The 17,077-nt window shown below is 40.5% G+C and overlaps 1 protein-coding gene and 1 long non-coding RNA gene across 3 annotated transcripts in view; both read right to left on the bottom strand.

The window, feature by feature from the left end:
* EML5 (EMAP like 5) overlaps positions 1-17,071 on the bottom strand; it is a 157,841-nt gene extending 140,770 nt beyond the window's left edge. For both annotated transcript variants that reach the window (XM_029951761.1, XM_029951762.1), the window contains exon 1: positions 16,552-17,071. In XM_029951761.1, the coding sequence (XP_029807621.1) occupies positions 16,552-16,748 (197 nt within the window). In that variant the 5' untranslated portion in view covers positions 16,749-17,071. The remainder of the gene's footprint in view (positions 1-16,551) is intronic.
* Positions 11,097-14,740, bottom strand: LOC115301788. Its single transcript, XR_003913288.1, has 2 exons — positions 14,689-14,740; positions 11,097-11,291 (listed from the first exon to the last, which is right to left on the bottom strand). It is a non-coding gene; the product is annotated as an uncharacterized LOC115301788 (long non-coding RNA).
* Positions 17,072-17,077: the final 6 nt, after the last annotated feature.

Below are 17,077 nucleotides of genomic sequence, written 5' to 3'. Positions count from 1 at the left end.
CCAATTTTCTAAATGAGAAAGAAAGCATGAGTATTTTTCTAGCATTCTTGGAGTCAATATTACAGTTAAGTTGTATTCCACATATTGCCTAGTATACTGCTGAACATAAAGTGGAACTCAAAAACACATATATAGATGAGGCAGCTCAGAAACAGACCCTCATAAATATAATCAACTGGTATTTGACAAAGGAGCAAAAGCAAAAACAATAAAAAAAGTTTCTTCAACAAATGATGCTAGGATAAAAGGACATGCCAAAAGTGAATCTAATACACACCTTACATCCTCCACAAAAATTAACTTAAAATGGATAATAGACCTAAATATAAAACATAAAATTATAAAATTCTTAGAAGACAACATAGGAAAATCCTTAGATGACCTTGGTTATGGTGATGAATTTTTAGATACAACACCAAATACATGATAGATGAAAGTAATAACTGATGAACTGGACTTCATTAAAATAAAAAAAACTTCTGCTCTGTGAAAGACAACATCAAGAATATTTGAAGACAAGCCACAGACAGGGAGAAAACATCTGCAAAAGACACATCTAATAAGAACTGTTATCTAAAACATACAAAGACAATAAGAAAATAAAGAACTCAATTACTAATTTGGCCAAAGACCCTTTTTCCCCCCTTAAGTTTATTCATTTATTGTGAGAAAGAGCATGCGAGCAGGGGAGAGGTATAGAGAGAAGGGGGAGAGAGAATCCCAAGCAAGCCCCACACTGTCAGTGAAGGTAGGCCAAAGACCTTATCAGACCTCTCATCAAGGAAGATATACAGATGGAAAATAAGCATATGAAAAGACGCTTCACATCATATGTCATCAGGGAAATGCAAATCACAAGCCAGCCCTCCATGTCTATTAGAACGGCCCAAATCCAGAACACTGACAATGCCAAATGCTGATGAGGATGAGCAACACAGACTTGGGTACACTGCTGGTGAGAATTCAAAAATGGTACAACTTTGGAAGACAGTTTGCTGGTTTCTTTGGAAGACAGTTGGGTGCTTTCTTACAAAACTAAACATACTGTTAACATACAATCCACCAATCGTGTTCCTTAGTATTTACCCAAAATAGTTAAAAACTTTTGTCTACCCAAACACCTACACATAGATGTTTACAGGAGCTTTATTTATTCATTATTGCCAAAACTTTGAAGATGTCCTTCAGTAGGTAGATGGATGAATGAACCTGTTATATCCAGACAATGGAATATTTAGCACTAAAAATAAATGAGCTATCAAGCCATGAAAACACATGGAGCAGACTTAAATGCCCTACATGGGGCTCTGCACTGACAATGTGAAGCCTGCTTGTGATTCTCTCTCTTCCTTGCTCATCCTTTGTCGAGAGCCACCAAGTTTTCAGGCTGCCTCAGGCAAGGATTACCACTCTCCCGGAGGGTGAACCAGTAAACAAGATTTGCATCTGGAGGCTGGAGATTGCCATTTCCTGGTCAAAATAATGTTGGCGTCTGTCATGCTGGGCCAGACGTAGAGTGGCCAAGGTGCACAAAAGATCAAAACCGTATTTTGGATTATTCAGTGCTAACTCCCCCTTCCCATCATTGCTGAGGCAAGTCTGGGCTCTTCTTTTGATATGCATTTGACTCTGTTTACCTGGTAACCGATCCGGGTCAGTTCTCCGCCCCAAAGTTCTATATAAGAGGAATTATTTTCTTAATGAAGTATGGAGAAGAAGAAAAATAAAGGAGACAGAGGCTTGATCAGAAACGGTGTGTGCTGTCTTCACTCTCTGCATCTCTCCCTCCTGCCGTTTTTCTCTCCCTCCCTCAGGAAAAGAACCCGCGAGGATTCTCCGCCCTGCCAGTCAGGGGGGTGGGGGGGGGGACGAAACAGGTATCACAGAATGCCGGGGCGCCGACCCGGCCTCCGGGTTACAACAATCCTTTGCTCGCTTCTCCCTCTCTCAAAATAAATAATCTTAAAAAAAAATAGTAATATCTCCAAATTACAAGATGTGGGGTAAATATTTTTCTACACCTTTCATTTTCTATAATTATATTCAAGTATATATCACTAATTTTAAAAGCACAATGACAAGTCATAGGAGAGGGGTCCTCTCATACTCCTTATTAAGTTTATTTCCAGAGTGTCAGGAAGTGTGTGAGCAGGAGGAGGGGCAGAGAGGGAGAGGAAGAGAGAGAATCTCAAGCAGGCTCCACACTAAGTAAGCCCAATGCAGGGCTTGCTCTCACAACCTGTGAGATCATGACCTGAGTCAAAATCAAGAAAGAGTCTGATGCTTAACAGACTGAGCCACCCAGGCGCCCCTCTGATACTCCTTATTATGTCATCCTCAGACTCCTACATAGTCCCTTTATGGTTACAAATACTACCCTTTGCAAGTGCATGTCATCTGAATCTAACATCCCAGTTCCAGGTAATATTTCTTACTATGCTAGTAGTGCCATCTTCTATAGTGTTTTATGTGCTAAATAACATTGTCCACAGTTAACTAATAATTAGAAAAGTCACACTGCAACCAAGTAATGATGACTAATCTATAGACTCTGTAATTAGTCCTCACTTACGTTGCAAGACTTAGAATGGCCCTCCACTTTCACTCCTGGTTGGGAATTATGCCTTGTACCCTGACCAACCATCTATAAAGATATGGACACTGAGGTGGTTAGACTTGGTTACATCATCATATTGTGGCTAATCTAAATAATATCATGAGCAACATCATTCCAAGCAAAAACTGCTTAAAAGTAACCGCCTGTGGCAATTTTAATCATGCTCCACAGACTGAAATGAATATGTAATGAGAGCTTCCACACCAGAGGCAGTGGGGTCTAGTACTGTATCTCCTGACCAAGTCAGTCAGTCTCCCACAGACTTGAAAAGAGAGTCCAATGGATTTAGAGCAGAAAATGGCTGTCCTCTTCATTGTAGGTAAACTAAGTACATGATTCACAGGAACAGGAAGAGCATTTCCTTGACAAGGCAACTGCACAGCGCAGTTCTTCTAACTGATTTGGGGAATAGGCTTTGTATATGCCTCTCCTGCCAACAATTTATTTCTGGTTAATTTCAATTAGCTGTTCTCTATTATATCACATATTCCATGCTTCTAAGTATCCATGACAACGATCTCTCCCTTTTTTGGGCTCCATCAAGATGTTGACACCATCCATACCATGGCAATGATGCAATCTAGAATTCTCACTTCATATCCCATCTCTCTGCTTTATCCTATTTCCCCCCAACCTCTGGATTAAAGTAAAATCAAGTATTCTCCCCCCAAGTGTGAAGAACAAGGTAATCGTTAGAGTGAAATCTGAGTTAACTCCTACAATCACAACTTCTTGTTTGTCAATCCAACATTATGAGCTGCTCATCCCAAAAGAAAAAAAAAATTCAGAATTTTGTGGTGTTATAATGAATTGAGCCTGCCTATGGACTCCAATAAAGCCAGATCCATCTTTTGTCCCATGCCTAACCCCTCATTCTAGTAATCAACCAATACCAAGGAGGCAGTGTTTTTCCTCTATGCTCACTACTTCAGATGGATATGCATGCCGTCTTAAGATGGGCACTATGTTCCACCTGACCTTTTACCAATCCAAGTCACCTTTAAATTACACTGGCCAACAGATGGTAATACCTTAGACAAGAAATCCAGGAGATATGAAGGCCTTTGTACCCAATCTTGCAGTCTTTGGCCAATACAGTGATGCCATGTGCCACTTATACTTAGAACAGATACCACAAAAGACAAAGCAGCTGGTTTATGCTGTTTAGGTGTAACCTTTGATGGTGCTACGCTGTCTCAGAATACTGATCCATACCGAGACACAATGGAGAACTTGCTGGCCTTATGGACTGAAGCTAGTCTCACTGCTATTAAGGGGCTGCTTTATGCTTGGGTAATGGCAATAAGTGGTCTCAAGCCCTTCAAAACACTGCATCCTGACCTACCCTGCTCTGACTGAACATGCACCTAGTGTGCTATGCAAATACATCCACTCTGGAATTTCACAGAGTGGGGATGATCTATCTTTTTGATGTATTTATATGCTCTATCAAATATTAACATATTTGGTTTATTTCTGAGTGCAGATTCTGGCTCCAAAATGAAATTTATTAATCGACAATCTTAGTCTTTCCATGGTCCAAATTACTCAGGCAGACCCACTGCAACTGTTCCTTAAGTCTGTTGAAATCATTATCTGGGGCACTAGGCACTTGATATCATCCAGATGCACATAACTTTGCCCATTAAGTGAACCTTCCAGGTCCCCAGTGAATGAGCATCTTTCTGGACTGATGATCCATATCTGCCTTTTAATGTTTTAAGTCCCTGATGATACTGACCAGATCCATCAAAAACAGAACACCATACTGAGAAGTGCTTTTTTTTTTCTTTTTTTGGTAATCTCCCAAAATAGAGATTTATGCTGTCCAGCACAGGAGGACCTCAGGCAAGAGATCAGGAGTTTTTGGGATTTTATTTATTTATTTAAATTTTGGTTAACATATAGTGCAATACTGGTTTCAGGAGAATTCAGTGATTCATCACTTAGGTACAACACCCAGTACGCATCACAAGTGCCCTCCTTAATACCCATCACCATCTAGCCCATCTCCCACTCAACTTTCTCTATCAAGCCTCGGTTTGTTCTCTATTGGGGTTCTCTAAGGTCTCTTATGGTTTGCTTCCTTCTTTTCTCTTCCTCCACCTTCCCATTTGTTCATGTTTTCTTTTTATTTTTTAATATTTATTTCTGAAAGGCAGAGAGACATAGAGCATGAACAGGGAAGGGGTAGAGAGCAAGAGAGATACAGAATCCAAAGCAGGCTCCAGGCTCTGAGCTGTCAACACAGAGCCTGATGTGGGGTTCAAACCTATGAACCATGAGATCATGACCTGAGCCAAAGTTGGATGCTTAACTGACTGGGCCACCAAGGTGCTTCTCCTGTTTTGTTTCTTAAACTGCACATGAGTGAAGTCATATGTTGTCTTTCTCTGACTGACTTATTTCACTTAGCATAATACATTCTAGCTCCATCTCATTGCAAATGGTAAGATTTCATTCTTTCAATGATTAATATTCCATTTTATAAAAATATACCACATCTTTTTATCCATTCATCAGTCAGTGGACTCTTGGGCTCTCTCCAAAGTCTGGCTATTGTTGATCATGTTGCTATAAACAATGAGGTGCATATACCCCTTCAAATATGTATTTTTGTATCCTTTGTATAAATACTTAACAGTGCACTTGCTGGATCCTAGGATAGTTCTATCTTTAACTTTCTGAGGAGACTCCACACTGTTTTCCAGAGTGTCTGCACCAGTTTGCATTTCTACCAACAGTTTAAGAGGGTTCCCCTTTCTCTGCATCCTCACCAACACCTGCTGTTTCCTGAGTTATTAACTTTAGCCACTCTGACAGGTGTGAGGTGGTATCTCTTTGTGGTTTTAATTTGTATTTCCCTGATGATGAGTCGTGTCGAGCATCTTTTCACGTGTCTGCTGACCATCTGGATGTCTTCTTTGGGAAATTGTCTATTCATGTCTTCTGCTCATTTCTTAACTGGGTTATTTGTTTTTTGGGTGTTGAATTTGATAAATTCTTTCTAGGTCTTCAATACTAAACCTTTATCCAATATGTCATTTGCAAATATATTCTCCTATTCCATAGGCTGTCTTTTGGTTTTGTTGACTGTTTACTTCTCTGTGCAGAAGATTTTTATCTTAAGGAAGTCCCAACGCTTCATGTTTGCTTTTGTTTCCCTTGCCTTCAATGATGTGTCTACTTAAGAAGTTGTTCCAGGGTGGCTCATTTGATTAAGTGTCCAACTTCAGCTCAAGTCATGACCTCATGGTTCATGGGTTTGAGCCCTGTGTTGAGCTCAGTGTGACAGCTCAGAGCCTGGAGCCTGCTTCAGATTCTGTGTCTCCCTCTCTCTCTGCCCCTCCCCTACTCACGCTCTGTTTCTCTCTGTCTCAATAATAAACATTAAAAAATAAAAAAAATAAAAAGTTGTTCCAGCCAAGGTTAAAGAGGTTGCTGCCTGTGTTCTCCTCTAGGATTTTGATAGTTTCCTTTCTCACACTTAGGACTTTCATCCATTTTTAATTTATTTTTGTATATGGTGTAAGTAAAGGGTCCATTTTCATTTGACTGCACATTTCCATCCAGTTTTCCCAACACCATTTACTGAAGAGACAGTCTTTATTCCATTGTATATTCCTTCCTGCTTTGTCAAAGATTAGTTGGCCATACATTTGTGAGTCCATTTCTGGGTTCTCTATTCTGTTTCATTGAGCCGAGTGTCTGTTTTTGTACCAGTACCATACTCTCTTGATGATTACAGTTTCATAATACAGCTTGAAGTCCAGAGTTGTGATGCCTCCAGCTTTGGTTTTCTTTTTTTAACATTACTTTGGCTATTCAAGGTCTTTTCTGGTTCCATACAAATTTTAGAAGTTTTTGTTCTAGCTCTGTGAAGAATGCTGGCATTAGTTTAATAGGAGTTCATTGGGTAGTACTGACAGATTAGACAGATTAACAATATTTATTCTTCCAATCCATGAGCCTGGAATGTTTTTCCATATCTTTGTGTCTTCTTCTATTCTTTCATAACCTTTCTTTTTCAGCGTACAGATCTTTTATCTCTCTGGTTAAGTTTATTCTTAGGTATTTTATGGTTTTTGGTGCAGTTGTAAATAAGATCAATTCCTTGATTTCTCTTTCTGCTGCTTCATTATTAGTGTATAGAAATGTCACAGATTTCTGTTCATTATGTTTTTATCCTGCAGCTTTGCTGAATTTGGAGTATGGATCTTTTACTTCTTTAGTGAGGTTTATTCCTAGGTATAACTGTTTTTGGTGCAATTGCAAATGGGATTAATTCCTTGATTTCTTTTTCTGGTACTTTGTCATTGGTTTATCGAAATGCAACAGATTCCTGCAAACTGATTTGATATCCTACAACTTTGGTGAATTCAAGTATTATTTCTAGCAATTTTTTTGGTGGAGTCTTTCAGGTTTTCTACAGAGTATCTTGTTGTCTCCAAATAGTTGAAGTTTGACTTCTTCCCTGCCGATATGGATGCCTTCTGTTTCTTTTTGTTGTCTGACTGCTGAGGCTAAGATTCCAGCACTATGTTAAATAGTAATGTTGAGAGTGAAAAGGTCTGAAGTGTTTAAAGGGATTTCAGTATTTAGCAAATTATCCCTATCATTATATAATACATAATAGTAAGTGAATAAATTTGACCAGGTCTTAAGTTTTTTTCAGGATGATTTTCTAGCCCATCAGCTAAATATGAACTACTACTATATGCAGTGCAGTGGTTTTCAAATCTGACTGCATTAGAATCTAAAAATTTAAAACAGAAGCAAACAACAAAGAAACTATACTTGAGACCTATCCTAAACAAATTAAAAAATAATTTCTAGGGATGAGAATCAGCCCTTGGTAGTTTTATTATGTTTGCTTTGGTTTTTGACTGTCCGAGTGATTCTAAGATGCAGTCAGGGCTGAGAATCAGGAATCTAGAACAGTGTTTTCAAACTTAAACTACATCAATATCATCTGGACATGATTAAAATGGATTGCTGAGTCTTACCTAGAACTCCTGATTAGGTAAGACAGAAGCCTGAAAATTGTAGTTCTAACAAGTTTCCAGGTGAGGCTAATGCTGCTGGTTAAAGGACCACACTTCAAAAACCACTGATCTAGATATCCTTTTCAAATTTTAATATGTTCACATCCTACCTGAGAATGTTAAAATACAGAGGCTAATGGCACCTGGGTGGCTCAGTCAGTTAAGCATCCAACTTCAGTTCAGCTCTTGATCTCACAATTCATGACTTCAATCACCATGTGGGATTCTGTGCTGAGCCTGGAGCCTGCTTTGGATTCTGTCTCCCTCTCTCTATATACCTCCCCTGCTTGTACTCTCTGTCTCTCTTAAAAACAAATAAAATAGTCTAACTCAGTAGGTCTGGGGTGGGTTTGAGATCTGCATTTCTAGTAAGATCCCAGACGATGCCACAGCTAGTCTGAGGCCCACACCTTTGAGTAACAAGGAGCTAGACCTGCCAGTTATGTGCCATTTATCAAGCAAACTAGAAGTAGCTGGAAAAATCCTAAAGGCGGCCAGGTTTTGTATAGTAATAATGAAGTGTCTCATTTTGACTTCTTCCTGCTTACTTCTGTTCCCCTGAATCACCTGGACATACACAGTCTCCTAGAAAGTCTTGTGATGACAATATCATTATTGTAAAATAGCTAATACCTGCACTAAGGCAAAGCACTCCTCACCTTACCTGATATAGCTGATCACTTCCTTCTCCCTGAAATACTCTTCATTTGACTTCCATGACCACGTGCTCTTGTGGTTTTCCTCCTGCCTCTCTGGTCACATATTTTACTAGTTCTTTCCTAATTAGTGTTCATACGGAACACTTCTGTAACAGAGCACATGATCTTTCGCTTCTCTCAAAACAGATTTGCCCTTCCCGCAGTCTTTCCCAATTCAGTAATTAGCAGTTCCATTCTTTCAGTTGCTTTGGCCAAAAACATGATTATCATTGACCTTTCTCTTCTGTCACAGGTTATATCTGATCCAATAACAAATCACCTTGCCTCTATCTTCAACATGTATCTGACCCTTTCCCACTATCTGCACTGGTATTACTCTGTTCCAAGCCACGCATATCTCTTAGAGTCTAGATTACTGCAGCAGTCTTCTACATGGTCTCTCTTCCATCCTGCCCCTCTCTCTTAGTCTGTTCTCAACATGGGAGCTAGAGTGACCTTGTTAAACCATTAAGTCAAATTATGTCATTAATTTCATTAAAGTGTTCCAATAACTTACAATCTCAAATGGGAAGACCAAAATAAAGTCCTCTCAGTCCAGAAAGTCCTGTGCAATCTACCGGACCATCACCACTTCGTCAGACCTCATTTCTTTTTTAATGTTTATTTATTTTTGGGGGGGGGGTAGAGGCAGGGAGAGGCAGAGAGAGGTGGGGGGCAGAGGATCTGAAGCAGGTCTGTGCTTACAGCAACAAGCCTGATGCTGGGCTGGAACTCATGAACCATGAGATCATGACCTGAGCTGAAGTCGGATGATCAACTAACAGAGCCACCCAGGTGCCCCCATCAGACCTCATTTCTTAATGCTACCACCTGAATTCATATACTCCAGCCATGCTAACTTTCTTACTGTTCCTCAAACCCACTAGGCATTCCATGTCAGGGCTTTTGACATGATAGTTCCTTTGCCTGAAATTTCCTTCCTTCAAGATACCCACACATGGGATAACCGGGTGGCTTAGTCAGTTAAGCATCCAATTCTTGAGTTTGGCTCAGGTCATGAGCCCACAGTTTGTGAGATTGAGCCCCGCATTGGGATCTAAGCTGTCAGCTTGGGATTCTCTCTCTCAAAATAAACTTAAAAAAAAAAAAAAAAAAGATACCCACATAACAACAAATTCCCTTTATTTTCAAGTCTCTACTCAAGCATTACCTTTATATTTACAGTGAGGCCATCCTAGCTACCCTATCTAAACTCTTCCCAGTAGTCTTTATTGACTTTTTTGTTTTTAGCCCTTATACACAATAATATGATATACAACTGGCCCTTTATCATGGATCAACTTATACTTGATTTATTTTCAATTAATATACAGTACTGTAAATGTATTTTCTCCTCAGGATTTTCTTAATAACCTTTTTTCTTAGCTTTGTTGTAAGAATACAGGGCAGAATACCTACAACATACAGAATATCTATTATCTGTTATTGGTAAGACTTCTAGTCAACAGGAGGCTATTAGTAGTTAACTTCTGTGGGAGTCAAGTTATATGCAGATTTTCAACTGAATGAGGGAGTCGGTGCCCCTAATCCTACATTGTTCAAGGGTCCACTATATACATACACCATATAACATATATATTATATTGCATATATACAAGATTATATATTTCTTGTTTATCCGGTATCTCTGTCTGGTAGATATAAATTCCACCAGGATGGAGAATTTCATCTGTTTGGTTACTTGCTGTATCTCTAGAGCTAAGATTAGTCCCTAGTAAGGGGTGTCTGGGTGGCTTAGTCGGTTCAACATTCAACTTATGCTCAGATCATGATCTCATCATTCATGGGTTCAAGCCCCATGTTGGGCTCTGTGCTTGCTGATAGCTCAGAGCCTAGAGTCTGCTTCAGATTCTGTGTGTGTCTATGTGTGTGTGTCTCTCTCTCTGCCCTGACCCGGCTCGTGTGTGCACTCTCTCTCTCTCTCAAAAATAGTAAGTGAACATTAAAAAAAAAAGAGAGAGAGAGAGAGAGAGAGAGAACAGTCCCTGGCAAATAACAGAATAACAGATACTCAATAAATATTTGCTGAAAGAATAAGTAAACCAAGAAATACCTATTTTACACTAAGATGTGTCCCAAATGCCACTGAAGAAAGTGTCTTAAGAGGTGAGAGTGATCAACTGCGGCAAATGATGATGATAAAAAAGATAAGAACAGAGAACCAGCCATTGAATGTGGCAATGTGGACATCACTGGCAGCCTTGACAAGAGCTGCTGTGGTGGAACAGAAGAGCCAGGACGGAATGGGAGAAAAAGAACTCAAGATAGCAAGTACAAATACTCTTTCAAATAAATATTCTCTCTTAACATGAGACGACTGCATATGAGACTATCTCTTTCCAGAATGCAATACCTTTGCTCATTTCTTCTAATGACATTTCCTCCTGTTTTCCTTAAAGACCCAGTTTTGGTATGAGATTCACTAGGAAATAACACGTAAACTGTCATGTGCATACCAGATTACAGGTACACCAGTGCTGTCCCGAGCACACACAGTATAAGTAATTCTTTACTTGACTGTGTCTTTAAATCTGAATACCTTAGGACAAGACCTTTACACAGAACTAATGTTCAATAAATACAGGTACCCCCACTTTTTGAAAGCTTATTATTACACCACCTCTTTTTTACAAATGACCTACATTAGTACCTGTTTTCACTAATTGAAGAAATCTGAAAAGGAGTTTAGCTTTTACAAAAAGAGGCAAAGCAAAAGAGGATTCAGTGTTTGTTTTAATGCAAGCTGTTACAGAGCATGTACCCCAACCAGGGAGAGTGGCCCCACCAAGCTCCTTGCTTGGAACCACATTCAGCATTCTAGCATCAAGCTGTCACAGTTTTGAAGCGTGTTTCTGAGCATTTGTGTTTTATATCTCAATTTATCTTGTGCATCCATTAGCAAGATCTGTCCTAAGGGATCAGAAAAGAGAAGAGAAGTTATTTTGGGGGTCTGGGAATGCACAAAATTTTTTCAATATAAATTAATGGTAACTGCTTCTTCACTTTATGCCATTCTGGCTTAGAAAAGGTTTCATAGGAATGTGCTACTTTCAGGTAGCAGAGGAAACCTGTATTTCTTGGAGGTGTAAAAAGGCCTTAAACAGTAGGTTCTTAATAGATCTAAAAATTTATTATTCCATGTTTTCCTTAATTTATATCTAAAATATATTTTGTTAGTTCTCTGTATATTCAATGAGACATTATAAAATAATAGAAGCTATTATAATGCAAACCTAAAAATCTGACTTTTCCCTTAAGTAAACAATAGAGATACATTTAATTGATATTTATTCCAGATAATTCTTTTTTTAATGTTTAGTTTTGAGAGAGAGACAGACACCATGAGCAGGGGAGGGACAGAGAGAGAGAGGGAGACACAGAATTCAAAAGTGAGCTCCAGGCTCCGTGCTGTCAGCACAGAGCCCAAAGCAAGGATCAAACGCACACACCGTGAGATCATGCCCTGCAGCCAAAGTCCGTTGCTCAACCAACTGAGCCACCCCGGTGCCCCTGGATAATTTTACCTTTCTCTGAAAACATCTCGTAATTTTATCCCTTAAACTATGCCATATTTGTGAAACAAATAACCATAAATATTTTTATATTCAGAGACATAACATGAAATCTTACAGAACAGAATCATTAAACTGTCTATGAACGTTAAACTCACCAAATTCTAGTAACCTAAACACAGGGACATATTATGTCTTGTAAATATTCTAGTGTATATTTTGTATGTATTCTAATATCTTTGGAATTACTGTTTCTAGATATTACACAGTGCTTAAGAATGTTATGGTACTAGGTTTGAAGGAAGGATTTATACTCATTTTTCAAACTGCTTATTTGTTAAGAATTCTAATCAGGCATGTTTTAGGATACAGATTGGCAATTTGTTTCCCGAACAGAATTATGTGGGGCACCTTAAAAAAGATTTCTGGGCTCACTGACTTAGTGCACCTAAGGAAAAGTCTAGAAAATGGGCAAAAAGCCCTTCAAATGATTCTGATAATCAGCCAGGTTTGGGAAATACTGCCCGTTTATCTGAAAACATAAGCAGACAACAGGTAGATTTGTAGTAATTCCTTCCTGACCTTAAAAAGTTGTATCTTAAACCCATGTAAACATACAAAAAAACGGATCCACCACAAAATGATCAGACATTCTGAACTGCTTTTCCAACTACAATTTGACTTGTATTATTTTCTTTTTTTTAATGTTTATTTATTTTGAGACAGAGACACAGAAAGAGAGAGAGAGAGAATGGGAAAGAGAGGAGAGAGAATTCCAAGCAGGTTCTGTGCTGTCAGTGTACAGCCCGATGTGGGGCTCAATCTCACAAACCGTGAGATCATGACCTGAACTGAAGAACTGGACGCTTAACCAACTTAGCCACCCAGGCACCCTGAATAAATTCAATTTCTATACCATAAATACAGGGCTGTTAAAAACCACTTTTACTAGATAATGGTGAGCCTTGATCAATTTTTTCTTTCTTTTATTTCTCCCCCACTAAATTCATCAGCCACCATTTGGCAGGGAAAGCCTTAAAGGCCAGGCTTCTCCTCACTCACCAGGTTCTTATTGGTCAGTTTGTCAGTTTCTTTTCTTAAGAACACCACCTACCATAATTAAAGAGATACTACACCTTTCATTTTGTCTAAAGAAAAAAAAAGTCATATCTAGAAGCAGTGAATAATTATCATTCTAACTGCAACCATAAAACATGGTACACTCTTCACAGTATTTCAGACACACGTAATTTAGTCTCATCATCATCTTGTGAGATACTTTCATCACGTTTGGGGGGGGGGAATCCTTTAATTCTGTACCTAGAAAATACGCAAAGAATGGGCACAGGCTGTTCAATGTGGAGATTCACGTGCATAAGAAAACCAGAGTCAAGTACCAAAACGCACCGAGCTAACTATATAGTCCATCAGTCGTCTTCCCTGGTGGTAAGTGACTCGAAAACTGTCAATAATATTCACTTCAAGAACAAATGTGGCCAAAAAAAAAAGTGTTAGTAACTCAAAAAATAAAATTTTAAAGTTATTTCATCCTTTGGGAAGAAAACTGGGAAAAGTTTCAAATAAAGACTAAGCTATAGATGTGCATCTTGTGCTAAAACTGGTAGTTGTCTAGAATATTTTATAATTATTTATTTTATAAATTAAACCTGTAATAAACACTTAACAGCTGGAGAATTTTATCATTATCATTTTAACTTGAGACACAGAAGGGGGGAGAGAAAGTGACCTTAAAATTCCTGTATTATTTTTTTTTAAGATTTTATTTTTTAGGTAATCTCTACACCAGCCTGGGGCTCAAACTCACAAACTTGAGAACAAAAGTCGCAAGTTCTCCTGCTGAGTCAGCCAGGTGCCCCTTCTCTATTACTTGACAGTGAAATGAATTTCTACATAAGTCTGTAGTACTGAAATAAATATAACTAAAGGATAAATTACTGGAGAAGTATATATAGAGATGTGGCAAAAAGGAGACAACTACAAGCAACACATAAAGTAAGACAAGTCACACGGCCCCAGCACTGGCCGTACTAGATGTCGTAAGATGGTAAGAGAGCCGGTAAGCTCATGACAGACTGGTCATGAATCAGTCTTTCCAGTTACTATGGCACCCACATTTTCAAAACCTAAGGACAACCATCTACTCATTCTGGAGTAATCTTAGCCCCAAACCGAGTCCTACTTGACCAAGAAATTCTACAGAAGTTTCAACCAAATATGGAAAGAAAACAAGATATAAAACAGTATTGATTTTTTATTACTAAACCTAACACTGTTTTCCACCATGTATCACATTCACGAGTCTTACATTTTCTGCTATGACATAATTGAAAAGTTATTGGAGTCGTTTCTATACTTCTATTTCAGACCCTGAATTGAAAAAAGAGTTGAAAGGTTTGAAAATTTGATCTATTTCACAAACAAGAATGATCTATGTCATTATTGTTTGAATTTTTTTAATGTTTTATTTATTTTTGAGAGAGAGAGAGAGAGAGAGCGCGCGAGCAGGGGAGGGTCAGAGAGAGAGGGAGACACAGAATCTGAAGACAGGCTCCAGGCTCTGAGCTAGCTGTCAGCACAGAGCCCGACGCGGGGCTCGAACCCACAAACTGTGAGATCATGACCTGAGCGAAAGCCGGACGCTCTACTGACTGAGCCACGCAGGTGCCCCTGTGTCATTATTGTTTGAAACAAAATTTCCAGAGCCCTTTCATTGATGTTCAAGTTACCATCTTGGTACTGTCTTACATACATGTGACCAATTTCAAGATACTTACATGATTCAGATTTTAGTACTCCACAGCAATTTTTCAGGAAACCTTTTTGTTAGAAATTATTTTAAGGATGAATCATTTGCATAATATCATAAGCATGCATCCATTTATGGTAAAAATTAGAGTAGTCTGTCATTTTGAGATCTGTATATATGGGCTGTACAACTATATATACCAAAAGAAGACAAAAGCATTATCTTCCTTATAGTTTACTGAAACACAATTATAAAAACTCAAACAGTTTGACATATGATGAAGCTTTAATTGCTGCTGGAAGAATAAACAAAACATAATTTACCCCCATCAAATAAACCGTATCTAGTTTCAGAAAGCCTAGTACCATCCGGCTCTCAACTACCAAGGAGTAAAAACAATACAAGTGCAGCATGAGAAGACCTCAAAATCCTTCCCCCGCACCCCACCTACTGAATTCAACCCAACAGACGAGTATCTGGGAGGGGGCTTCAGTCAAGGCTGCTTCAGCTACTCTCCTCTGTAGGAAGAGAGACCTAACACAACAACAACAAAAAAGAGGAAGTGGAAACTATCAGGAAAAACGACAAAAAAAAAAAAGTGGGGTAATTTCTACTCTTGGGGGTGAATCACAACACATAAACAAAAAATACCACCTCATTCCCTTCTCCCTAATCCCCATTTCTGCTCTCCTTATCTTTACTCCATCTTGCTCTACCTTTAGGTCCCCTGATTTCCCGGGCCTACAGAGGCACAAACTGGCAGTCCAACTCCGTTATTTACAGAATTCAAGTCCCAGAGCATCTTGCCTACAAAACACCAAACCAAGATCCTGGGTTTGAAATGCCCAATTTCAACCCTACGGAACCTAAAGAAGAGAGTCTAACTGAGTAGTAACCAAGCCCAATCACAGAATCTCTGTTAAAAACCAAGCAGCAGCCCACAAACACATTCTCAAAATGTTTTAAGAGGTATTCTCCCGTCAAGGACAAAAATGCTGTGCCTGAAGCAGAACCGATGGCCTAGAAGAATTGCTGCAGCCTTCCACTTCTTCAGTCCCAAAAGTCCTGCTGAGACACGGATGGGAAATTACATTTCAAATATACCGCTCACGGAAATGTAAACAAGCATCGATAACAATTTTAAGATAAGGCCCAAAGAAGAATTAAAATGCAAAAAAAAAAAAAAAAAGACAAATTTAAAAAACACTGAATTTATTCAGGAGTACTTTAGAGGAAACAGAGTTGGAAATCAGTGAAATCATATTCAGCTGCTTCATCAGAGGACCCCCCCCCCCTCCCCGCCCCCCCCAAAGTGCCCTCAGGTGTGCAGATTGTTAATTTCCAACGAATCACCTGCAGGCTGCCGGGGTTTCTCTTCTATCTGATAACAGCAGGCAGTGAAACCCGAACGAATTATTAAGGCCACGAGGTGAGTGCCCTCCAGGATGCTACTGGAAGCGCTTCCCAGGACCTCCGATATTTTACAGCCTACAACTTGCCTTTATCAGTTTCCTATTAGGTAAAGGATTTCTCCCCGGCGCTTTAAGAACTCGTTTAATTAGAAATCTCTGACGGGATTTAAAGAAATAAACCGCTATCAAAATAACCTCTGCAGTTTTCATAAATTTGAAGGAGGGAGAAGAGCACAAAGCCATCAAACCGAACGCCCCGTGTCTCCCCACCGACGCAAGAGAGAGACTCTAGAACACCGAGACGGGAAGGGGAAAGGCGTTCGCCGAATGTCACCAGGGTGGATCGGGGACAAGACACTGGAGGGTTTCCGTCCGGGGCGATGCTCCCTGCAGCAGCGGGGCTCCGCACTCAGAATGACGCGCAAGTGCCAACTCCGCGAGCGGTTCGCACGGGCGACGGCCGCCCCCGGCCCCCGTACCTGATGATGTCGTCGCTGTGGCCCCGGTAGAACTTCTGCCGGTGCTCCCGCGGGCTGTACACCACGCCGACGCCGGCCACGAAGTACACGATCTCCTTGGCCGCCGTGTAGTAGAGGTTGTTGCGGCACTGGTGGCCCCGGTAGCCGTACACCCACTCGAGCCGCAGGTGGCAGTTCGGGGCGCTCCGGGCCGCCATGTCGGGGCGCCCACCCCGCTGCTCCGGCTCGGGCCCGCGGCAGCGGCAGGCGGCCAAGAAAGCCCTCCAGCTGGCGGCCGGGACTTCCCGCCTGCCGCGTCCTCTAAGCCGCGCCAGGCAGGTGCATGTCGCTCCGTGTGGCCGCTGCCGCCGCCGCCTCAGCCCACGGGCGGGAGGAGAACCCTCGTCTCGCGGAACATGCTGAGGGCCGCGGGCGCCGCCGGCCGTCAGGTGGGGTGCCTCGCGCCCTTCTCCCGCCGCAGCTCGGCTCGTCTCCGCAGCCCGAACGCCCAGGCTGTGAGCGGAGCCGAGCGCGGTTCCGCCCCCCG

Source organism: Suricata suricatta, chromosome 9 (genome assembly GCF_006229205.1).
Source record: "Suricata suricatta isolate VVHF042 chromosome 9, meerkat_22Aug2017_6uvM2_HiC, whole genome shotgun sequence".
NCBI classification, from domain to species: domain Eukaryota; kingdom Metazoa; phylum Chordata; class Mammalia; order Carnivora; family Herpestidae; genus Suricata; species Suricata suricatta.
This window is presented reverse-complemented; position numbering and strand designations above follow the sequence as displayed.